General features: G+C 38.6%; 1 protein-coding gene across 1 annotated transcript; it reads left to right on the top strand.

Moving 5' to 3' along the window:
* Nucleotides 1-10,563: 10,563 nt before the first annotated feature.
* Nucleotides 10,564-23,780, top strand: LOC104605690 (external alternative NAD(P)H-ubiquinone oxidoreductase B1, mitochondrial). The gene is made up of 10 exons (XM_010270541.3): nucleotides 10,564-11,241; nucleotides 12,900-13,176; nucleotides 13,811-14,017; nucleotides 14,567-14,817; nucleotides 20,121-20,340; nucleotides 20,454-20,558; nucleotides 21,188-21,451; nucleotides 21,587-21,708; nucleotides 23,231-23,350; nucleotides 23,453-23,780. The coding sequence occupies exons 1-10, from the start codon at nucleotides 11,153-11,155 to the stop codon at nucleotides 23,538-23,540; spliced, it is 1,743 nt and encodes a 580-aa protein (XP_010268843.1). The 5' UTR covers nucleotides 10,564-11,152; the 3' UTR covers nucleotides 23,541-23,780.
* Nucleotides 23,781-24,165: the final 385 nt, after the last annotated feature.

The following is a 24,165-nucleotide window of genomic DNA, read 5'->3' as shown; positions in this document are numbered from 1 at the left end:
ACGTTTAGTGGGGTGTAATTAGTTCGGTCTGCTACAGGAGCTCGGAATGACTGACCCGGCTTTGCCCCCCGAGCTGCATCCTTTTTCTTTCGGCTGTCCCCTTGACTGGAAGGCTCTCCTTCCCTCTTCCTCTTTTTCGGCGCGCCCTCGCCCTTCTGGTCGATCTCCTCTTCGGTGGCTATGAATCTGTCCGTGAGCTTAAGAAATTCGGTTATGGTCGCTGGTTGGTTGACGACCATGTGCCATTTGAACTCTTTCTGCGTCACACCTTTCTTGGCTGCCGCGAGGCGCACGGTGGGGTCCAGGCGTGGTATCTGCATGCACGCATTGTTGAACCGCTTGATATAACTTCGGATGGGTTCTCCCTCTCTCTGCACTATGCTGAGGAGACTCTCTTTAGTTTGCGGACACTGCTTGCTAGTGACGAAGTAGGACGTGAAGGCTTGCGCAAACTGCGCCCAATTTTTTACCGATCCAGGTGCTAGGTTCCGGTACCATGTATGGGCTGCTCCTCTAAAAGTGGTGGAGAAGGCCACGCACATGCACGACTCGTTGGCTCTTGCTAGGTGCATCTGCGATTGGAAGACATCTACGTGATCATTTGGGTCGAACAACCCGTCGTACTTGTCAAGAGGGGGGAGCTTAAAGTCTTTAGGCATTGGGACTGCCAGGAGCTCGGGAGATAGGGGGGATTGAACTGAAAGGATGGGAGCCTTGACTTCGCCCGAAATTACTTCTTCTTTGCCTCCAAGCTTGGACAGGTCATAGGTGGCAGACCGGCGAGCTCGGCGGTGGCGTCTCTGTTTCTTGGCAGGCTCGGCATTTGTACTGCTCACCTCTGTGCTATCCGGGATGGCATGTGCAGGAAGTAGCTCGGGCCACTGGTGATGACTGCGGACAGAGGGATCCTGCTTAGAGCCTGCGGCCAGAATCTCGAACCGGTTATGAAAGAATGGGGTATCGGGTTTAGAGGGCTGAGACGATGTGGACTTGGCGAGCTGGGGTCCTTCCGACCTGACCGCCCGTGGCGAGGCCGGAGTGGCCGATCTTTCCTGTTTGCTGCGGGAGGAGGCCTGGCTCCTTGGAGGGTTTCGGGGGGCCTTTCCTTGGTGAGAAAGGTGCTTCTCTTGACAATGGGACCTAGCCCGCTGTGAGGCTGGGTGCCGAGGAGGGAGTTGCGATTGCTGAAGCTGAGGCTGTGGCAACTAGGGGAATTGCTGCTGGTACTGGTATTGGGAGACCTGGTGCAGCACATGTTGTTGATAGATCTGAAACTGCTGGAATTGTTGCATTTGAGCCTGCATGGCCCGCATGCACTGCACCAAATCTTCCAGCTGGTTTGGGCTGGCCGCTGGGGGCACAACCGAGGGTTCAGTGAAGGTTGTTCCGACTGTGGTAGGGAGTGGAGCAACGACGGGTGCCTCTGCAAGAGGCACGTTCAAACTAGGGATCCCGTCCGCTGAGAGGGGGATGGTGAACTGTACGATGCAGACAGTAGGAAGCTGGGGCTATTCCCAGGAGTTATCCATATCCATGCTTCGCCCGATGCTGCTAGAGGAAGCCATGAGTATTGAGTTTTTGAAGAGTAAAGAGATGTGAAAGTTTAGAGAAAGGCTTTTCGAAGCGTTTCCCACAAACGGCGCCAAATGAGGTAGCGCGATCCGGTCACTCCTAGCTGGCACTCACGTGGCTCCTGGAAGGTACCTGAGATGAAGAAGAAGAAGAAGAATCCCCAGGGAGTTTACATGGTCGGGATACTCCGATGCTTAAGTTAGTACTCTGTAGGAGAAGCAAGAAGGAGACGAAGGCTAAGAGTGCAGATAGCGCGTTCTCACTATACTCGAGAGGTTAGAGGTCTCAAGAAGAAGTTTCTCTTCTGCCCTGAGGGATTTTATAGGGACATTCATGTCAGGTCGGGCATAACCGCCACTGGGCTCCTACCACTGCCATTACCTGCTAAGGCTGCGTAGGTGGCCGTTGTGGCGTTTGTCTCGCCCGGGTGAATGACACATCTCCAAAGTGGAAGGCATGCCTTTTACCTACTGAGAGACGTGGATGCAGACTGTCGAAAGGACTGGAACTGCATCATCAATAAGGGACATGGCGCAGTCTGACCGGTATGGTCTGTTAGTCAGAAGCTTCCTGAGGAAGCGCTCATGCGGCTCATTCGCGGACTATCTTGTAGCGAGCTCGGAACACTATAGGACTACCCTTAGTAGGATTGGTCCTTGGGGTGACTTGTCAGCTTGGGAGTTCGGACGAGCAAATAACTTTAGCTCGTGAGCTAGAGTTGCCTCGAAGTATCTCTTCAAAGGTAGCTCGGGGAACTTAGGGCTTGCGCTGCGGCGAGCTTCTTTCGTGAGCTACAATGTGGCGAGTCGCTTCATGGGCCCGTCACTTGGTCGTACCAGGCTACAGCGCTGAGCTGTCACTCGAGCTGGGTCAGTGTCCATGTGTCACCGTTTCATAGGTTAGGTCAAATCGTCCCCCATCAAATAGTAAAGAGTAAAAGAGTATTTCAACTGATTTTGTCAAACTTAACGTCCACAATGTATTTTTAAGTCCAGGGTATATATAAGTCAATTTTTGAAAATTCAAGGTATGTTTAAGTCTTTTACCCAAATTTCAATTATTAATTATATAAAAAGGGAAATCTATGATGAATTTTAATAAATCTATACTACTATAAAAAGTATGAATAGAGTCTTGTGTTTCTGATTTTTTTGACTAAAATACCCCCTCTATTGAAATATGGTCCCTTCTTATTGTGAGGGCAAAAAAAGATCATTTGAATACTATTATTAAGTTCATTCAAATCCCTTTCATTAATCTCATATTTAAGGTATTAACTCCAATTCTCTCTCATTGTGTTTTTGGATTTTGTTTACTAAAATACCCCTCTTTTGAAATATGGTTCCTCCTTATTATGTGGGCAAAAAATATAATTTGAATACTATTATTAAGTTCATTGAATTCCCTTTCATAAATCCCACATTAAACGTACTAACTCACATTCTCTTTCATTGAATTATATACTTAATTTTTATTTCTTATAACTAAATTCTACTAATTAAATCAATACATAATAAGTTTAATAATATAAAAAATCTATTTTAAAAATTTACCAAGAAACAAAACCGTAATTCACCTAAGTGGTGGTTAAGAAATAAATAAAATAAAAAATATATAAAAGTAAAAATAAAGAAAATATATAGAAAATTTTAGGCACATATATGATAAGTAAAAAGTGTTTTTATTAATGATAGAAATAGAATATAAAATTTAAAACAAAAAGAAATGAAATCATTTTCCAATTCCCTCTCATTAAGTTCCATATATAAGGTATTAACTATTATTCTCTCATTAAATCCTATATTTAAGGCATATCCGTTTCTCATCATTAAATTCTACTAATTAAATCAAGAGCATTAACTTTAATAGTATAAAAATCAATATTTAGAAAATTAATCTATACTATTATAAAATTTGTCAATAGCTCCCAATAGTTTCTAGATTTTTTAACTAAGGTACCCCTATTTTTGAATTTGGTTACTCTCTGTTCTAAGGGTATAAATTATAATTTGAATATTACTTTTTAATGCATTTCATTTCGTCATTAAATCCCATATTTAAGGCATTAAATACCGTTCTCTCTCATTGAATCCTATATTTAAGGTATTTTTGCCTGTCATCATTAAATTCCATTAATTAAATCAATGAACAATGATATTAATAATATAAAACCTGTATTTTAAATCAATTAAAAATGAAGCACCCTTTTTCTGGGTGGGAGATAACTAGTTATATCGTTTGGGTCAAATGGGTGAACCAATTATACCATAATTAAATACTAACAATTTAAAGATAGATAAAAATATATAAATAAAGATTAGAAAATTTTAGTAACATCCCTAGTATTATATATTTGTCATATTAAACAAAAACAAGTATAATAAATAAAATGTATCTTTGTTAATGTTGAAAATGGAATGAAATATTTAAATGAAATACAAAATAACATAATTTTTAGATCAATTGGTCGACCCTTGATATTGTAATTGAATAATAATTTTTTTAAAATATCAAAATACAAAATAATATAATTAAATACTAAAAAATAAAAAATACATAAATGAAAAATTATAGAAATTTTAGGCATATCTTTAATATTATATTTTTGTCATATTGTACAAAAATAGGTATGATAAATAAAAAAGTATTTTAATTAATAATGAAAATGGAATGTAATATTTACAACTAGTCCATGGATGAAACCATTTCCCTCCTTGAGTGATGGGTTAATGGTTCAACCATTTAGACCAATAGATCAACCCATGGTGTCATAGTAAAATATTATTTTTCTAAAATAGAAAAATACAAAAAATTATAGAAAATTAATACATAAAATAGAAACTAGATACATCTCTAACATTATATATTAATTCATACTAAAAAAGATAAGTGTGATAAACAAGAATTACTTTTATTAATTATATAATGAAATACAAAATTTAAAACCAAATGGATCAATTGTCCAAGTAAAATGGGTGAGTCCATGTTATTATAATTGAATAATAAAAATTTAAAGGGCATATAAGTACAAAAAGTAGTAGAAAATTTGGCACATCTCTAATATTATATACCATCACATTAAAGAAAGTAAGTGTGATAATAAGAGTTATTTTTATTGATGGTGGAAATGGACTACAAAAAGTAAAAGAAAACGAAAATGTTTTCCATTCAAGGAATGGTTCAAGAATTCAATGTCTAGGTTAACCCATGATGTTATAATTAAATAATAAAAAATATAAAATACATGAAAATTCTAAAAGTTATAAAAACCAAAAAAAAATTAAGAGACATCCTTGACATTATGCATTCACCACATTATATAAAAAAGAATTGTTTTTATTTATAATGAAAATGGAGTACAAATTTTAAAATTTGCATAAAAATAAATCCATGTTTTGTGTTATGTCAAACGAGACAGTTCATGATATCATAATTAAATAATAAAATTTTAAAATTAGATAAAACATAAAAGAATATAGAAAATTTTAAAAAGTCTAGACATATGTATAGTATTATTATTGTTACTATAATTATTATTATCTAAAATTGCGATGTGCAACACACATACACATTTACAAATTTCTTAAACTACCCCTAAGATTTAGGGAATTGACTAACTATACCCCTACTATTTTAGTATTGTCTTAAAGTATCCTTACTGTTTTTTACCAGTGACACCTTCAACAACCCACATCAACGAGAATAAAACCCTAAATGGTGGATTTAGAGATGCACTAAAGCATGTGGAGTAGGAAAGAAGAGTACAAATAGGGTTTAGTTAGATAGACAAAGAGAACTGACCTGCCACAAGATTCGAGAGCTCGAACCTTGCGTTGCCTCGTCAACTTCCAACTTCAATGGTGAATACTCTTGCTGCACATCAGGTTGTTGGGATGCACATGTGAGTAGGTGTATGAAATGAGGAATGAATGAGAATCCCACATTGTAATGACACAAGAAATGCAAGGGACTTATATACAAGAGTGGCCCATAACCCAATAGCTTAGGCTTTTGGGTTGCAAATGGTGTTCATCTATTGTGTACAAGTCTTACGTGTGTGTACGTGTACGAAGCCCCCGGTTTTGGAAACTCCTCATGGTTCGTGACCCCCTCAAGGCCCCAACAAGTGGTATCAGAGCCAAAGGTTCGGCTGGGTGCAAGCGTTGACAAATGAACATGATGGTGACTCCCATGGCTTTGCTTCCTTTCCCCATGGTCGAGTAGTTGGCATGCGTTGGCTCTCATGGATCTGCTAGTTCCCCATGGTCAAATGGGTTAGGCGAGAGTAGTTGGTGAGCGGTTTTCAAGTGCATGTACGTGGTTCCCATGATACCACCCATGGTTACATGTGTTCGGATAGGTATCATGAGGTGGTAGGCTCCCTATGGTCATGAACAAGGGCTCTTGGTGTTGTGCATGCAGTGCAGTATGGTACATGTCAAGCTTGGTGATTGACTTCTGTTCAAGGGGGAGTGGTTAGAGAAACTCACATGTGAGGGGGAGATTGTTGGGATGCACATGTGAGTAGGTGTATGGAATGAGGAATGAATGAGAATCCCACATTGTCAAGACACAAGAATTGCAAGGGACTATATACAAGAGTGGCCCATAACCCAATAGCTTAGGCTTTTGGGTTGTAAATGGTGTCCATTTGTTGTGTACAAGTCTTACATGCATGTACGTGTATGAAGCCCCTGGTTTTGGCAACTCCTCATGGTCCATGACCCCCTCAAGGCCCCAATATAGGTAATCTCACAAACTCTAGTTTTTATACCTTGCTCTCTTCATCAACTATGCTAGTCATAACCACCTAGGATTCTTGCTTTAACAAAGCAAATTATATATGAAACCTTGGAGTTACAGTTGACAAGGAGGAAGAAGAGTTACAGGGTAATGTTGTGAATTCTGTAAAGAATATTACTTGATGGGTGGAGTTATAGGGTAATGTTGTGAATTCTGTAAAGAGGAAGAAGAGCGAGAGCGAGAGAGATAAGACGAAACATAGGAGAATAGAGAGAGGAGGAGGAAAGAAGGGGGATAAGGTTGGGCGATCCTGCCGTTGGAAGGGGGTTGCCATCACCATTACCCTTGTTCAATTCGCTCATACCACTTGGGCTATGATACCTCCATGAACGTCATCAGATGCATCCGCTCGTTCTCTGCTTCTTCCAATAGAGCCTTAATCCAACCCCTATTGTGCTCGAATCGCCTCATGGACTTGCAGTGCAAGAGCATCCCTCCGACCATTCCCGACATGGTGGCAACCAACTCTAGCATCATTACGTGGCAACCATACTAATTCTGCACCAAAAAATTGAACCACAAGTTAAAAGGCATTACCATAATTTGTAATCTTCTTTCTTTTAGATGAATTCAACTATTCCCGAGTCACTTGATAAGACTACAAAACATTCCTGGAAGAAAATCTCAGTTGGGTAATGAGTCAGTCCTCTAACCACTAGCGATCATGGAACGTTTAATGGAATCAACACCGAGACTTCCTGTTTGTTTTAAGCCAATCGATCTGCTATGATAGGGCGAACTTGGAACAAGTTTCATAGGTTGGGTGTAGGTAACGATAGTACCTCAGCTTTGAACAACAAATAAGAAGAGAATGGCGTGCAAACCAATCACGAGGAGGAGAAGATGATTGTGAGCTATTGGGGCATGCCTCTGGCTAATCTAATGAAGCAGGATGGCTCGAAGTGGAAATGGAACAGTTTTCGAGTACCCTTCTTTGGATTTCCATGCCATCAAAAAGACCGGCATGGAAGGAGTTGGGTTTTATTCTGAAAATTTGAAAAACTGTGGAAGGAAAATTGGGCATTTTGTTTTTGGGTAAATTTCTTGAACTATCCTTATGGTTTAGCTAATTGACTAAGTACACCCCTACTATTTGACTATTGTCTAATGCTACCCTTATTGTTTCAAAAAATTACCATTATCGTTAAAATATTAATGGAATGGATAAAATGTCCATTTTTCCCTCTCTTAAACACCTAAGTTTGCACTCATTTTCTGGGGCCCGATTCATTAATTCTTCTCACCTCATTTCTCGTTTCTCCCCCCTTATCTCAGTCTTTCCACATCTGTAACTGCTCTGTTCATCATCTTCTCAGACAAAGAACAAAGAAACTCCCGATGGTGATGAAGTCACTTTTATAACCTTTTTCTTCATATATTCTCATTCAGTTAAGTCATTCTCATATCCCTTCACCCTTGATTCCGTTAAAACACTAAGGGAGGAATCATGTTTTGTCGCCCCTAATTACCGTTGTCGTGTCGACTGTGTCAAGAGGTTCAAGACAAGGTGAATAGTTGATATTGGGTCATTGTTATGTTCGATGGGGAGTGAGAAAGGGAGAAGAGAAACCAGAATCGTATTTTCCTAACATTTCCTTTTCTCTTTACAGAGATTGACAACTACCACTCCCTGTGAAATACAAAAGGGACAACCTTGCAAAATACATAAGGATTGATCTTCTTCCCCTGTGAAACTACCGCTCCCTCTCTCTTCACCTTCTTCCCCTGTGAAATTGTTGCTCTCTCTCTCTATTTTCCCATCTCTCTCCCCCCTTTCTTCCATTTTTAGATTTTTCTTTTCCCCTTCGTTCTCTCCCTCTCTCTCCCTTTCCCTGTTTCAATTGTCGCCTCTTGCAGTGGCAGATCTAAACACAACGGCGAAGCATCGCTTTCAACACACAATGACAGAGCAACACTCTAAACCCAAATCAAGATTTGGGGAAAAAGAAGAAAAGCAAAAGCCCAAGCAAGGTACCTCTGTTGCTTAGAGAGACTGACATCCCTAGGTGTATATCTTCTCTTCTCTTCTTTCTAATTCTAACTTCTCTGTTATTGTTTAGACAAACGAGGAGAAGTCTCGGTAATGTCAGGAAAATACAATTCCAGTTTCTCTGTTCATCATCTCTCTCCCCTTCCTCATCCATGCCATTTTTTACATCCCAAACGAGAAGTCTCATTTTTTTTTCTTTCCTTTGTTTCTCTTAGCTTAGCTTCTCCATATCATTGTTGCAATTGGGATATGAGGTTGGGAGAGAAAGCTGACGGGTGTGTGTATAACAATACAGGATCTAAGATTTGGACTTTCATATCTTCATATCTACTTCTAGGACTAAGGGATGAGGTTGTAGCAGCGGCAATGCCTTGGTTGACAGTCCACTGTGCAAGGAAAGAGGTGAGGAGAGACAAAGAGATTTGAAAGGGTATTTTCGGAATTTTTGAAAAAAAATCGGTCACGTGATGTCATATGTGACTAAGTGTGGCGAAAAATTAACTGTAGGGGAGGTTTTAGTCAATTGTTAGAAAACTTAAGGGTACTCTAAGACAATAGTTAAACAATAAGGGTATACTTAGTTAATTAGCTAAATGGTAGGGGTAATTTAAGAAATTTACCCTTTATTTTTTTGTTACCATACAATTATCAACAGTGAGGATACTTTAAGATAATACTCAAACAATAAGGATATAGTTAGTCAATTTCCTAAACTTTAAGGGTAGTTTAAAAAATTTGCCCTAACAATAAATGGTGGAATTCTACAATGCATCCCTATCTCGCCTCGATGCATCACAAACGATGCATCTCAGCATCTGTTTCATTGCTTTATTACATATACGATATACTTGTGATTGTCCAATTGTTGTTATTCTTATTTGGGATTATAGCTAATAAGGGCAATTTTTGGGCCCTAATATCAAGTAATCCTTTTAATATAATTTCTAAAATAGGTTAACTTTTTTAAAAAATATATCAAATAAGGGCAAAGACATTGTTCATCTTCTTCCTCCTTCAAACAAACCAGTGATGAGTCACCTGAACCCAGAGGATTTCCAACAACACTAAGCACCCGGTGGTTGGCGTTGTTGAACAAAGACCCACGACTTGGAGGTGCTTAGTTGCTTGAACCCAGAGGATTTCCGATGCCCCATCTCTCTTGAGATTATGACCGATCCTAGTGGTATCTTTCATTTTAAGATTAAAGTGTCGCCCTTCTCTTCTCCCTTGTTAGTTATTACCAGAGCATTTCAGTGACCCTTTCAATTTAGATGTGACATCTCTTCTCCCTAGGGGTGGATTCGAGCCGAGTCAAGCCAAATAGTACCAGGCTCGGGCTCGGCTCGAGACTATTCTACAAGGCTCGAGCTCGAGCTCTGTTCGAACCAGAACCTTGACCTCGAGCTCAGCTCGAGTCAAAAGTTCATAAGCTCGAGTTCGGCTCGGCTCAAGCTCGATTTTGAAAAAAAATATTTTATAAAACTAAATATTATATATAAATTTTTTATTTTATATTTAAAAAATTAAGAATTATAATAATTAATAATTATAATATTTTTATTATATATATTATTTTCTATAATTTTATTATATATATATTATATTAAATATTAAATATATATATTCAAGCTGGCTCGCGAGCCTCACAAGTTGAAATCTAATAGGCTTGAGCTCGGCTCGTTTAATAATCGAGCCACTGAATTAGGCTTGATCTCAGTTGAAACTGAGCCGAGCCGAGCTCAAGCAGCTCGTTGCCACCCCTACTTCTCCCCTTAACAAATACAGAGTTGGTCCCCAATACAGCTCTCAAAAAAAGCCCCATCTCTCTTCCTCTCCTACCACCCCTACATGAAGCCATTTTTCTTCGGGAGGAAAAATGATTCAAAGAAACTCCATGTCAACAGATTGACGGTATTCGTTGGTGTAGTAGAGGCATGTGTCAGATTGGTGTTGTCGGAGGTGAGCGCAGGCAATGGTGGCACCGGTAGATGATGATCATTGAAATTTATAAGGTTGGGGCGGAAGTGGTTTGTAGGAGGAAAAAGATAATAAATGTTTTTGCCCTATATATTTTAAAAAAAATTAACTTATTTTAGAAATTATATTAAAATAATTATTTTTATTGATATTAGGACCCAAAATTGCCCTTATTAGGATATTATTTTTATTGATTACTTTTATAATCCCTTCTTCTTTACCGATTCATTGAGGCTTTGCTATGGATTCTTTGATTCTTAGAAAACCTCTAATCAATGTTGTTGGAGTGTTAGGATTTGGCACATCGTGGAATTGATTTATTCGTTTCTTCCCCGTTCAACGTAATGCATCGTTGTTGATTTAGGTATTGATCGAAGGAGTTCAAATTATCAGAGATGTTCCCAATACATAGCCGGGATGTTCTGTGGAACGTTGTGGGGGCAATCTTATGGGGGCTGATTTGAACTCCTTCAGTCAATACCCAAGTCAATCACGACGCATTCCCTTGAACCGGGAAGAAACGCATAAAGCAATTCTACGATGTGCCAAATGGCAATACTTCAACATTGATTAGAGGTTTTCGTAAGAATCAAAGAATCCATAGAAAAGCCTCCATGAATCGGTTGGTATGAGCACTGTGAAAGAAGAATAACAGCCATTGGACGATCACAGGTATACCGTACATGTAATAAAGCAACGAAAGAGACGCTGATTTGATTTCTGTGAAGAAGTGTTTCTGAGCTTCAGACATAATAACCAGACAACGAAAGCTAGACTCCGGTTGTTGGATTTGGAAATTTCTCAAGGGAAATGAAGGGCTCCTCCTTCTTCAGCTGGGCTTCCAGAGCTCTACACAGCCACCCTGCTTTCACTAAGGTCTTTGTTGTCTTCACTGTCAGGTTCTGTATCTTCTGAATTATTCCTTTGTCGGTATAATTCCCTTGCTTTGTTGAATTTTTTTACGAGTAATTTTGACATATTTGCTGAATCCTTTTCTGTTAACACTGCTTGAAGTTTCTAAATTACGTTTTAGATCTTTCTAATTCGCTATTTTAGGTACTGTATTCTTTCATCCTATTATATTTACTCTGACTCACAGCTCATTCAGCTGGGATGTGGACATGAGAAATTCTCACCCACTGCACAACCTTAATTCTGCAACTTCCAGGCGGAACTTTTTATTTATTTTTTATTTTTTTCTGAAAAACAAAAAAATTGTTCATTGTGGACCTGGATATTGCTCGACCTCCGTATATGACCAAACGTCACCAAAGGGATTCTCCTTGCCATTGATCTGTAGTCAGCAATTACTGTTTCCCCAGTTACCATTTAGGCATAACTTAAATTAGCAAGGGCTAGAAAAATGAAGAAAAAGAAAAAAAATGTCTGACCGAAACTGGAGTTCTCGGTAGCAACTTAGCTTCAGGATTTTCTGATGATAATATAAATATATTATTGTTGTTAACGAGTAAATTTGGAGATCAACCGTGAGCGCTCAGACTGTTGAGTTATTCACAAGATGCACATCTTCTGTGGATTGTGCCTTTAAATTTTGTTTCCTCGGGTATCTCCCTGATATAGGTTCATTCAATTGGAAGATATTTGTTTTATTCATTAACTTTTTTGGGGCTTCTCTTCGATATGGCTTTGGTATATTAAGATTTTCTAGACTGTTTATCATTATATTGACCATTGAAAAGAATGTTATATGTAAGGGGTAATACTCAACTCAGCCTTAATCCCAACTATTTGGGGGTGGCTATGTTAGAGGCAATAATGACTATCTAATTATGTCAGTTTCCTGACTACTCGATAATAATGTTATAGATTACATCATTATAATATCCGATCCTTTTGACATTTTTGTGTAGATCTCCTTGGAGGGACTCATCCCTTGATGGGCCTTAGAATCTTGGCTTCATCAATGTGTACCATTTTTTATCAGTAACTGAAAAGGACTTGGTTGATAATATAGAACTTGTAGAGCAACAAGCTGTACAATCAATATTTTGTGTACAAATACAACCCATACTTGCCAGTAATCTGTTGTGATGAGAAGCAGACGATTCAGCACAGGGGGTATATCCCAGAAATTGATGCTGTCACCTTTTCTAGGGTCATATCTTATGGACTTGTAAAAATTGTCATTGATCAAGTGGATTTCTTTCCAAGGTGAAGCCAAATCATCTTTTGGATCCAATTTAGCATCCCAAACCATTGGGATGTGCCCCATGAATACATCTCACAACAGCATGCCACAATTAATTCTCATCAATAGGAAACCTCCAAAGCTACTTACCTATCTTATGTGATTCTCTAAGACAACCATGAACCATAAAGCTGTTTTCCAATTACATAATGAACTAGAAAGCTTTCTATTTAGATTCACAAATTATTTGGTAAATATGAAACCATGAACATGAATCACTTGTGGTCCCCTTGCCATTGTACTGTTTGTATTTATTTTTTGTATTTTTTCTTATATTGCTTCACGTTGTGTCATAATCAGCCTTTCTTTTAGCTTTCAACCTTGCACTCATGATGTTGATTGTTGCAGTACTGGATCTCTCCTGACATACTCAGAGTCGAAATCAGACCATGGTACAGAAAATGATGAATCTTCTAAAACAGAAGCCAAGAAGAAGAGAGTGGTTGTGCTTGGGACTGGGTGGGCTGGTACAAGCTTCCTAAAGGGTCTGGATATCTCCTCATTTGATGTTCAGGTGGTATCACCCCGTAATTACTTTGCATTTACCCCTTTGCTTCCAAGTGTCACATGTGGTACTGTTGAAGCACGAAGCATTGTTGAGCCAATTCGGAAAATTATGAAGAAGGTAAAAATAATAATATTAAATATAGAAAGCATTTTATCTTTTCTCTTATGGACCAGGTTGCTAAAATGCTTTTCTTATTCCTGAACTCATCCCTCTGATGTAGTAAAAGTTTTCCCACTGAAGATCATAATCCATACAATCTCTTCCTACCATTTAAAGCCACTTAGAATCTTCTGGTTTCTGTATATTTAAATTGTCTAGGTTTCAAAGGCTTTCCTTACACTTTTGAATATTTGAAATCACAGTATGCACTTCTTGGGGACTCTCTTTCCTCAATAGAATCACAGTATGTTTGTTTGTTTGTATGCATATAATTGTTGTTCTGTATACCATGTAATTAACACTACTTTCATTGCCACATATTCTGTTAGAGAGGACTCCTAGGTTCCCCTACTTATTTGATATATCAAATTTGCATATAAAAAGAAATTTTTTGTAAGTTTCATAAGGATTGTTGCTGTTTGATGTTGTGACCATGTGATCATTGAGCATTGCTTCTTGGACTTTCACTTGATTGATGCTTTAGTAAGAAAAAAAGAAAGAACTGTTTCTCTGTTTCATTGCTTACCTTTAAAATTGTTGATTTTCTCTAGTTGGAAATGGTGTTATCCATGACTCTATAATTCTCTGGCAGAAACATGGAGAAATTCAATTCTGGGAAGCGGAGTGTGTCAAGATTGATGCTGCAAATAAGAAAGTTTTCTGTCGATCTAATCATGATACAGATTTGGTGGGGAATGATGAATTTTTTCTGGAATATGACTACTTAGTAATTTCCCTGGGAGCCCAAGTCAATACCTTTAACACTTCTGGTGTCATGGAGCATTGCCATTTTTTGAAGGTAAAATCGATATATTCTTAGTCTAAGATGTCACCTGTATCATTTATCATTTACCATTTCTTGGTACAATAGTAAAATCTTGGGCTGATAAGTGAGAAAATGTGGGTTTGTGTCTAAGAGCAGATGGTTTGTGCAAAAAATGAGAAAATTAGGTCTACATCGAGTCATCAAGTTCACCCCCAAGAGCCTGGATATCTGGGACCACAACTGGGTTATGGCCTTTAATAGGGTGGAAGTCCCCATTGTCCCAAATGGTTTGAGGGTCATGCCTGAAATGTTGATTATGGTCAAATTGATAACTGACTTCTTCGATATGGTGTAAAATTTAAGCATGCTGTGCCCTGGGGTAGCATTTGTAACCTGAGAAGAATGCAATATCACTATTGTTGGCCAGCTGTAGCTGTGATGTGCTTTAAAGGCCACCTACCTATATTTGGAGTGTTTGGCAATATGTACATCTGGTTCTGATTTTGCAATGAATTCATTTGTTACCTATAAAAGAATATGGTGTAAAACTTATTATAACTTTAAGAACACACCTTCCTGCAGGAAATAGAGGATGCTCAAAAGATCCGTAGGAGCATTGTAGATTGTTTTGAGAAGGCTTCCCTTCCAGGACTTAGTAATGAGGAGATGAGGACAAATCTTCATTTTGTAATTGTTGGTGGGGGTCCTACTGGTGTGGAATTTGCTGCAGAGCTGCATGACTTTATCACAGAAGATTTAATCAGATTATACCCGATGGTTAAAGACCTAGTGAAAATAACACTTATTCAGTCTGGAGATCATATTTTGAACACGTAAGGAGATATCCTATTTCTTCCCTATTTCTATGTTTGAAAAATTGTTATGAATTCCCTTTTTTTCTTTGTATTCTGGGGGGTTTTGTCTAGGAATAACATTTTGTGCCAGTGAAGTTTCAAAGATATCATATTCCTTTTCCCTATTGCCATGTTTGGAGAAGTGTTGTGAATTTCCATTTTCTTTGTTTTTTTGGAGCTCTTATCTAAATGTTTGTGAAATTTCCAAGGTCCTTGCATGCCCTTATCCTTTTATTATCAATAACTGCAATTTTCATTAATTAAAGAAGACAAAAAACTGTACAAGTACAATTGGAGATAAAATAACTTATCTCCAAATCAAAATGTTACAATTGAGCCCAGAACATTTGGTTGTGGTTGATCAATGATTCGTAGCACAGAGACTTAGACTTGATGGAAATGTAGTGTGAACTGTCTGGATTGAATAGGCCCAGGAATTTGGTCCCTTTGCATTTTGTTCTGATCCCTAATCTGGATATGAACAAAAGCCATATTGATCTTGTTATCAAACCTGTGTTTAATCAAATAAATAAAGAAAAACACACCTGCAACAAGTTGTGGAAGAGATAACAGAGAGAGCTTCCGCCCTAATATGTTTAAATCATAATGAAAGGAGGGATTGCAATATTACCCCTGATTGTGAGACTTAAGAACAGAGACAAAAACAGAACTAAGAGAAGGGGGAAAAAGACTAAAATAACCTAGAACAAACACTGTATTTTAACATTCCCCCTCAAGTTGGAGCATATATATCATACAACTCGAACTTGTTACAAATGTATTTCACCCGAGCACCACTCAATCCTTTGGTGAATTGGTCAGCTAGTTGATCTTCAGACTTCACATATGGGGTAATAGTTTTTCCACTAATGACCTTCTCTCTTACAAAGTGACAATCCACCTCTATGTGTTTGGTTCTCTCATGATACACTGGATTGGAGGAGATATGAATGGCTGCCTGGTTGTCACAAAACAACTTCATGGGAGTTGTGACCGACATTCCCATTTCCCGTAAGGCTGTAATAGTTGTTTCAACCACACCAACTCGCATGTAGTGTAGGTCATGGCTCTGTACTCGGCCTCAACGCTACTTCTCGCCACCACATTTTGCTTTTTGCTCTTGCAAGTGATCAAATGCCTGCCAAAAACGTATAGTAACCAGTTGTTGATTTCCTGTTAGTAACGGATCCTACCCAATTAACATTTGTATATCCCTCCAAGGAGAGTTCTCTCCCTTTCTTATACAACAACCCTTGAGGCCTTGACTCGGAGCACCCTTTAAATAGCGTAGAACTCTAACAGTACCTTTCCAATGGGTTGTCCTTGGGTTCTGCATGAACTAACTCAATAATCCAACACTGAAGGAAATGTTTGGTCTTGTGATGGTTAAATAAATTAGTTTCCCAACTACTCTCCTGTATCATACAGGATCAGCTAGAGGCTCCCCCTCACTATCAGAAATCTTCACATTCGGGTTTATAGGAGTTTCCACTAATTTTTTCCCTAATAGACCAGTTTCTTCCAAAAAGTCAAGAACATACTTCTTTTGTGAGAGAGAGATTCCCCACTTTGACCTTGCCACTTCTATCCCCAGAAAATATTTCAAGTGTTCCAAGTCCTTAGTCTGGAATTGACTTTGTAGGAACTGTTTGAGGTCTTCAATGCCATGCTCATTGCTTCCTGTAATAATAATATAATCAACATAAACTGCCAACACAATTTTTCTAGAGATATTATCTCTATTGAACACGGAGTGATCAACCCTACATTGTCATCCCAAACTACTGTACCACACTACTCAATCTCCCAAACAGGCCCTCGGAGATCATTTCAATCCATAAATTGCTTTCTTCAGCCAACACACCTTTCCTTCCTCCCCCTGAGAAATATATCCTGGAGGTTGCTCCATATATACCTCTTCTTCTAAGTCACCGTGGAGAAAAGCATTTTCGATATCTAACTGAAATAATGACCAATCAAAGTGTGCAACTAAAGAGATAAACACACAAATTGAACCCATTTTAGCTACAAGGAAAAGGTATTAGTATAATCAAATCCATAAGTCTATATGTACCCTTTGGCTGCTAAGCGCACTTTATATCTCTCCACACTACCATCTGCAAGATGTTTAATAGTGTACACCCACTGACAACCAATTGCTTTCTTCCCTAGAGGAAGAGAAGTGAGGTCTCAAGTATGATTAAACTGAAGAGCATGAAATTCTTCATCCATCATCCTCTTCCATTTTGGAGAGAGTAAGGGCATCATGAAGAGATCTAGGAACAAACATAGAGGAGAGAAAAGACACAGTGTTCCGATAAGATGGAGGTAAATGAGCAAATGAAACATACCAAGATATAGGGTGTTTGGTACAAGCACGCTTACCTTTATGAAGGGCAATGGGAAGATCTAAATGAGACTGATTCGTCGATGGAGAAGCTGGTGATGGCTGAGATGAAGTTGGAGTAGGCTAAAACATGATACCACGGGGACTGTGAGTATACACTCTATAGATTAGTGGTCACGTTGGCTCTTGAACAACCAAAGTAGGAATAGACACCTCCTCTACTGGTGAGGGGAGAGGAGGTGGGGATAAGTTATCAAGAGATGTAGGCTCTACTAAGGAAAAGAAGGGAATATTCTCAAAGAAGGTCACATCAGGAAGAACAAAGGAGCGATGAAGAGAAGGGCTATATCACTTATACCCTTTTTGGGTTCGAGAATACCCAAAAAATACACATTTTAGAGCATGGACATCCAACTTATCCAAACCGGGACTCAAACGATGAACAAAAGAAACACAACCAAAGACACACAGAGGAAAAGGGAACGGAGATTGAGAAGAAAAGACAATAGAGAAGGGAGAAGAACCACGTAACACTGAAGATGGCATCCGATTAATAAGGAAGCAAGAGGTGAGGACAACATCAGTCCAATATTTTTTTGGAACCGACATTTGAATCAAAAGTGCCCAAGCAGTATTAAAATGTCTATTCTTCCGCTCAGCCACTTTGATGACATAGAGAAGGACGAAGTTTTTCATACTCTTCTCGGGTGATGGAGACCATTTCCTTCTCTTTCCTAGTTCCTAAAGCAGAAGGCTCATCACCTGTAGCACCACTATCCCCCTCTACAGCAGCATGATTGGTCCAAGTAGATGGCAGGCCATGCAGATCATAACAGTAGTTCACGATATGTTCTTCCCTTCCACAGTAGCTGTATTCTTTGACCATTCCCCGACCACCAGCATTGACACCATTCCCTCTAAAGTTACCATCTCTGCCACCACCATGACCTCCTCTCATGCCACGGTTACCCCATTGGGACAGCTCCTTCTACCACGTGAGCTACCTCTACCACCTCTGGTTGTGGCTAAAGCCGACTTCTCTAATACTGGAGTACTTATCTGTATGTGAGCTTGTAACCTTCCAACTCTGGAAAAAACTTCTGATAGTCTGGCTACCTAGAATCTGGGGACGCACTGGTTCAAATTCAGTTCTCAGTCCAGAAAGAAATCTTGCTACATCCAATTGATCTCTCTGTTGTTTCTGTACTTTGAGGTCAATCAAAAGGGGCTGGTACAAATCCAACTCATTGCGTAAACTTTTTAAACTAGCATAGTACTCCACATTCTTATCACCTTGTTACAGATAAAAATATTCCTGGTACAACTAATATATTCTAGTTACATTTTCTTGTCTAGAATATAACTGTTTGGCATGTTCCCAAATTTCTTTCGCAGTATCAAAGAACATCAAGTTCACACTAATATGATGTTCCATATTGTTCCAAAGGCATGTCATGATCTGCAAATTCTCCTGAATCCAATCGTTATACCCTGTATTCCTTGGGTCTGGTTTATTTTCTTTAATATACTTCAGTTTTCCTCTGGCTATCAAATTCACCTCAACAGATTTTGCCCATGGTACATAATTTGTAAGTTTGACCGACTTCATCTATACAGCCATGAAGTCCTGTTACACCATCACACTTGTTTTCTTTTCGCTACCAGGAGCTGCCATCAGTTGCAATAAATTATTTCTGCAACACTCTCCCAAGCCGAACACCTTTCAGAGACAATAAAAACACTCAACTGACTTCTCTACTGGTTTGGAAGCATCAATAGCATAGCCGCAACCCTTGCGTATGTTTGGTTCCATGGGCGTTTCCTGAGAGGTGTTTTTTTAGATAAACGTTTATCTGAAAAACGCTACTTTAAACGCTTTTTGCTTTTTCTATTTGGTTGGACGTTTTACGTGCGTTTCAAGTAACACACTCCATAATGCTGCTTTCCACCTCAGATAAAGTGCGCCACATCCAGCATTTCATTTCAAGAAATGCCTAGGCATTGGGGGAAACATGAATTTGACGTTTTCCCAAATGCCCCATGCACATAAATCAAAGCGTTTCAGTTTTTTAGTGTTTATTTGATAAACGGTGAAACCAAACAGTGGTTTCATATGCAATAAACACCAATGCCTATGTGGTGCTGATGTGGTGGCGTTTTTCAATAAATGCCCACGGAACCAAACATATACTTAATCTAGAACATCAACACTGGAAACCCCTCTACAAGTGAACCAACTTCACCTTTTACAAAGACCAACCCACCAAACACAAACAACAAACATCCAATCTGCACATTCACAGTCCCTCTTCGAACTGGCAAGTAAAGGGAGCCTAATACACCACCAACCAACCAACCAACGATGCAACTTGAAGCATGGGAGCCTCCTAAACCCCTAGGCAATCAGTCCTTTTCAGTCTTTCCCTTTCCTTTCACTTTTAAAGAGCAGAAAACTTCAACTGATGCAGTCCTGGGCATCCTTCACTGATGCAGGCGTGTTGGACAATCAACCAGGCTCTGGTACCATGTTATCAGACCTGTGTTTAATCAAATAAATAAAGAAAAACACACCTGCAATGAATTCTGGAAGAGATAACAGAGAGGAGGAAGAAGAGAAGAAGAATATGAAAAGAATAGGGCTATTCTGCCTCAGTTGAATGAGAAAGCTGCCACCCCAATATGTTTAAATCATAATGAAAGGAGGAATTACAATATTACCCCTGATTCTGAGACTTAAGTACAGAGACAAAAACAGAACAAAAAGAAGGGGGAAAAAGACTAAAATAACCCAGAACAAACACTGTATTTTAACAGATTTGACAAAATACCCTGATAAGTAACTGTTTTAAGTATTTTGTCAGCACTCTGCAACCCACAAAAGCAAGCTAACAGCCCTAATACTCATATTTTTATTTTTATTTTATCATTTTTCCAGGTTTGATGAAAGAATAAGCTCATTTGCAGAAAAGAAGTTCCAAAGAGATGGCATTGAAGTGCAAACAGGATGTCGGGTTGTAAGCGTCTCTGATAGGGAGATTAAGATGAAGTTAAAATCAAAAGGAGAAATTTCTTCTATACCATATGGAATGGTTGTCTGGTCTACTGGTATTGGGGCACGCCCTGTTATAAAGGATTTAATGGAACAAATTGGTCAGGTTTGTTGAGTTAAAACCATGCTTTTGTTTTGATGACAATATTATTGAAACGTTCTATTTTTATTTAGGATAGATATTTTCATTTTCCTTCATCACTGGATTCAATTATGCAGACTAATAGACGTGCCTTAGCAACTGATGAATGGCTGCGAGTGTTGGGATGTGATAATGTGTATGCTATTGGTGATTGTGCTACCATAAATCAGCGTAAAGTCATGGTATGTGCAGCCTTAAAGCTGGTTTATATGTGGTTGTTGTATGCTGGGGTGGTCTAAGTTTTGACTGATTGGCTGAATCTATTTAAGGGAAGATTGGCTGAGTCATGGTGAAGCAATATGGATTCACCTCATTTTTCTGTTGGATGAATTTCTTCTCTTAATTTTTTTATAATAATTCTGTTGGATGGATTTTATACAGGATCATGACTTCTACTCTTGATAACCCACAGTATATGAACTAAGGTTTCTAACAATCCTGTTAATCTTCTATGAGAGGCTCTCATGATAAGCTTGCTAGGCTCATTCTCTTCAACAATGTTGGAAAAAAACCTGGGCTATCCTATTCCCTTGTCTCTTAAGGTCAAGAATGGTTTTATGGATGATTTTCTAAAACTTCAAGTCCTTGGCATGTTTCATTTTAAGGGGTTTGAACTTGCCTTCCAGATCATTCTTCCCTTGTCCCTTCATACCTCACTATCCTGTATCTAGTGGATGGATTTTAGACAAGAGCCATGACTTTTACCCTTGATTTTATCAGCCCACAATAGGTTAACAATATCTGCTTCTTATATTTTCTAATTTAATGTCATTACGCTAATGATTTTACTCCATACACATTGTGTTTGAAGGAAGATATCTCATTGATATTTGAGGTTGCTGACAAAGACAACTCTGGTACCTTAACTGTTAAAGAGTTCCAAGATGTTATTGAGGACATCCTTATAAGGTACCCCCAAGTGGATCTCTATTTAAAGAGTAAGCATCTCCGCAACGTGGCAGATTTGTTGAAGGATTCCCAAGGAAATGATAGAGAGGAAGTGGATATTGAAGAGTTTAAGTCATTACTGTCTCATGTAGATTCGAAGATGAAGAGTCTTCCTGCAACTGCTCAGGTAACGATCTTGCATTTTCTTGTGAGATAAAAATTTCATGAAACCTGTATCAATTATGAATTGCAAAACATAGCATCTATTATACCTTGTCTATATTTATAAATAATATTAATAACTTCACATATGGCATTTTAGGTTGCAGCTCAACAGGGCGCATATCTTGCTAGGTGTTTTAACCATATGGAAGACTGCAAAACTAAACCAGAAGGCCCTCTTCGTTTCAGAGAATCTGGTCACCATCAATTTCGCCCCTTTCAGTATGTCTACTTTGCCCTGCTAATCTTTTGACCTCTCTATCCTGTTAAGTGGTAACTGCAACATTTTGTTAAGCTGAATTGAGCATCAAAATTGGGGAAAATTTATAATCTAATGAAGATCTAGTAATACTGGATCCTCTACCAGGCAAAGGACCATATGACTTGTTAATCCAGGCTTAACCAATTGGTGGCCCTTCCCTTGGACGGTGCCTTATGTTTATCCACTCCTATTTTAGTAATTTGTGTTGTATTATATTAGGGATATATAATATCTGTACAGAGAATATTCCACTGAAGAAAGAATTGCTGTATAAACCTCCATGGCATGACTACTGAGTCCTCCAAGTTCCAACTGTGTGCTCTGTCTGGCCCATAGTTAGTAATACGTGTGCTGTGTACAGCATATGAAATATTCATATCTAATTTTAAATCAAGAACAAAAAATTGGTTAAATACAATACAATACAGTACAAATATTCATTTCCCCTAGTGTTTTCAACTGCTTCTTTTGCTTTTATAGTTGACAGAATGAGGAAGCAATTCTTTTCTCTCTGATGCGGGATAAAGGCACACTACCTAAAATTGACTGCACCTGCCAAAAAGAATGACCTTGTGCAGGTTTCTGTTTTCACCACATAAAGAAGGGAGAACAAAAAGATAAATACTCGGATCTGAGAAGAAGAGAGTAACTGCTGAAGTGGAGAAGAGCCCACTCGGCTTGGTCTTTGTTCATTCTATTGTGAAGATAAGCTATTGCATAAACACCCCTGTTTAGTAAGAAAACTGAACTGACAAAAATGCCCATCCCTATAATAAAGATAATAAGGAGAGACAAAGGACCAGTAGGCCTAGCCTATACTTCTAACACATCACATCTCTCTTTTTCACCCACACCCACACTCAAACCCAAACACCCACATGCACAAAATACAAATGACATTTTTTTTTAATTTTAGAGTAGAAACATACTTATAAATAGTTACTTTTTCTGCGTGAAATGGTATATACAAAGAATAGCATAGGCATAAAAGTCCATTACTCAATGTTGGTCCCAGCTATCTGGGATTTTAGGAAGGGTTGACTGGACATGCATAAGTAGCATAATTATAGAAAATAAGTAGAGGGCAGGGGCTGGTAGCAAAAAAAAAAAGATGTAGAGAGTAATGGCAGAGCCAGGGGGGGACCCAGGGGCGCCTTGGTCCCCTCTATCCCCCAGAATCCCCACTTATATTATGGATGGTTGGTCTCTCATGTTAGGTTTTGCCCCCCCCACCAAAAAAAAAAAAAGACTACTATAAAACACACACACATATACTGTAAGAATGTGGGAAAATTTCCAAGAGCAGTCACCCTTCTCTTTATGTATGATGCTCTTAAAGTTTCAGGTTTGGCTTTGGCCGTTCCTGGCTCTGGTTCTGGCCCCCATTTCAATACCCACTCCACCATTTGATAACATGGAGCTGGAACCTTTCTTATATTTTGTCTCCTGAATTATGCATTCCTAACCAATTATTATAATTAGGTACAAGCATTTTGGGCAGTTTGCTCCTCTGGGAGGAGAGCAAACAGCTGCAGAGTTGCCTGGAGACTGGGTTTCCATGGGTCAGAGCACTCAGTGGCTCTGGTATTCAGTTTATGCAAGGTAATCTTCTGCTTCTAGCATTCATATATGTTTCAGCATTGCGTGGGCATAGCTAATATGGATTTAAGTGAATTCTAAATTTCTAGTGCTATTTCCCTTCAGCAAGCAAGTAAGCTGGCGCACAAGGTTTTTGGTGATGTCTGACTGGACGAGGAGATTCCTCTTTGGGAGGGACTCCAGTCGGATTTGAGGCTTCCGGTGAGGGTGCCACCAACTGTTGTCAAGCACCGTATCCTCAGCTTGTCACCTCCATTACTACATATTTTTTTCATCCTTTTTAGCAAGTGTGATTTTTCTGAGGCTTAAAAAAAGTGGATTGTTCTGGTTCGGTGGTGCTTGTTGCTATTTTATAGGGCGATTCTTTGATAGCCTGGAATGTATGTAAATAAGTAAATTATTAAATTTGATTAGAGGCTTTATTTTTTAAAAAGATTTTGGTATTTGCTTCTGTGGCCGTTTATTTGAAAAATGACGCCAATTCATTGCTATATAGGTGTTTAGCCCAAAATTCTATTGATAAGACGTTCATTAGATAAAAGTTTGTCTCAGTTTATGTGTGAGCCAATCGTTGGAGGTAACACTATTTTTTATGTTTTCCCCCAACACGAGCCGTTTATTTACTATTCAGCTTATGTGATGCTTAGTGGTGTTTAATGGCACCTAATTGTCAAACAATAGCAATAAATATTTATTCTCATTTTTCCAGGCAAATCCCATAGAAAACGTTTCTTCAATAAATGGATATAGTACCAAACAACCTCTTTATATGCATACCAACTTAGGTTGGAAAGATAAGTGTAGGACCATTACCAAAA

Source organism: Nelumbo nucifera, chromosome 1, assembly GCF_055504915.1.
Source record: "Nelumbo nucifera cultivar China Antique chromosome 1, China Antique-T2T, whole genome shotgun sequence".
NCBI classification, from domain to species: Eukaryota; Viridiplantae; Streptophyta; class Magnoliopsida; order Proteales; family Nelumbonaceae; genus Nelumbo; species Nelumbo nucifera.
This window is presented reverse-complemented; position numbering and strand designations above follow the sequence as displayed.

What these genes read in the sequence shown, in the direction of transcription:
- LOC104605690 (XM_010270541.3), top strand. Translation starts at nt 11,153, where the DNA reads ATGAAGGGCTCCTCCTTCTTCAGCTGGGCTTCCAGAGCTCTACACAGC. An exon ending in TTTGTTGTCTTCACTGTCAG is followed by an intron (nt 11,242 to 12,899) that starts GTTCTGTATCTT and finishes TGATTGTTGCAG; the next exon opens with TACTGGATCTCTCCTGACAT. An exon ending in TAATGGAACAAATTGGTCAG is followed by an intron (nt 20,341 to 20,453) that starts GTTTGTTGAGTT and finishes TCAATTATGCAG; the next exon opens with ACTAATAGACGTGCCTTAGC.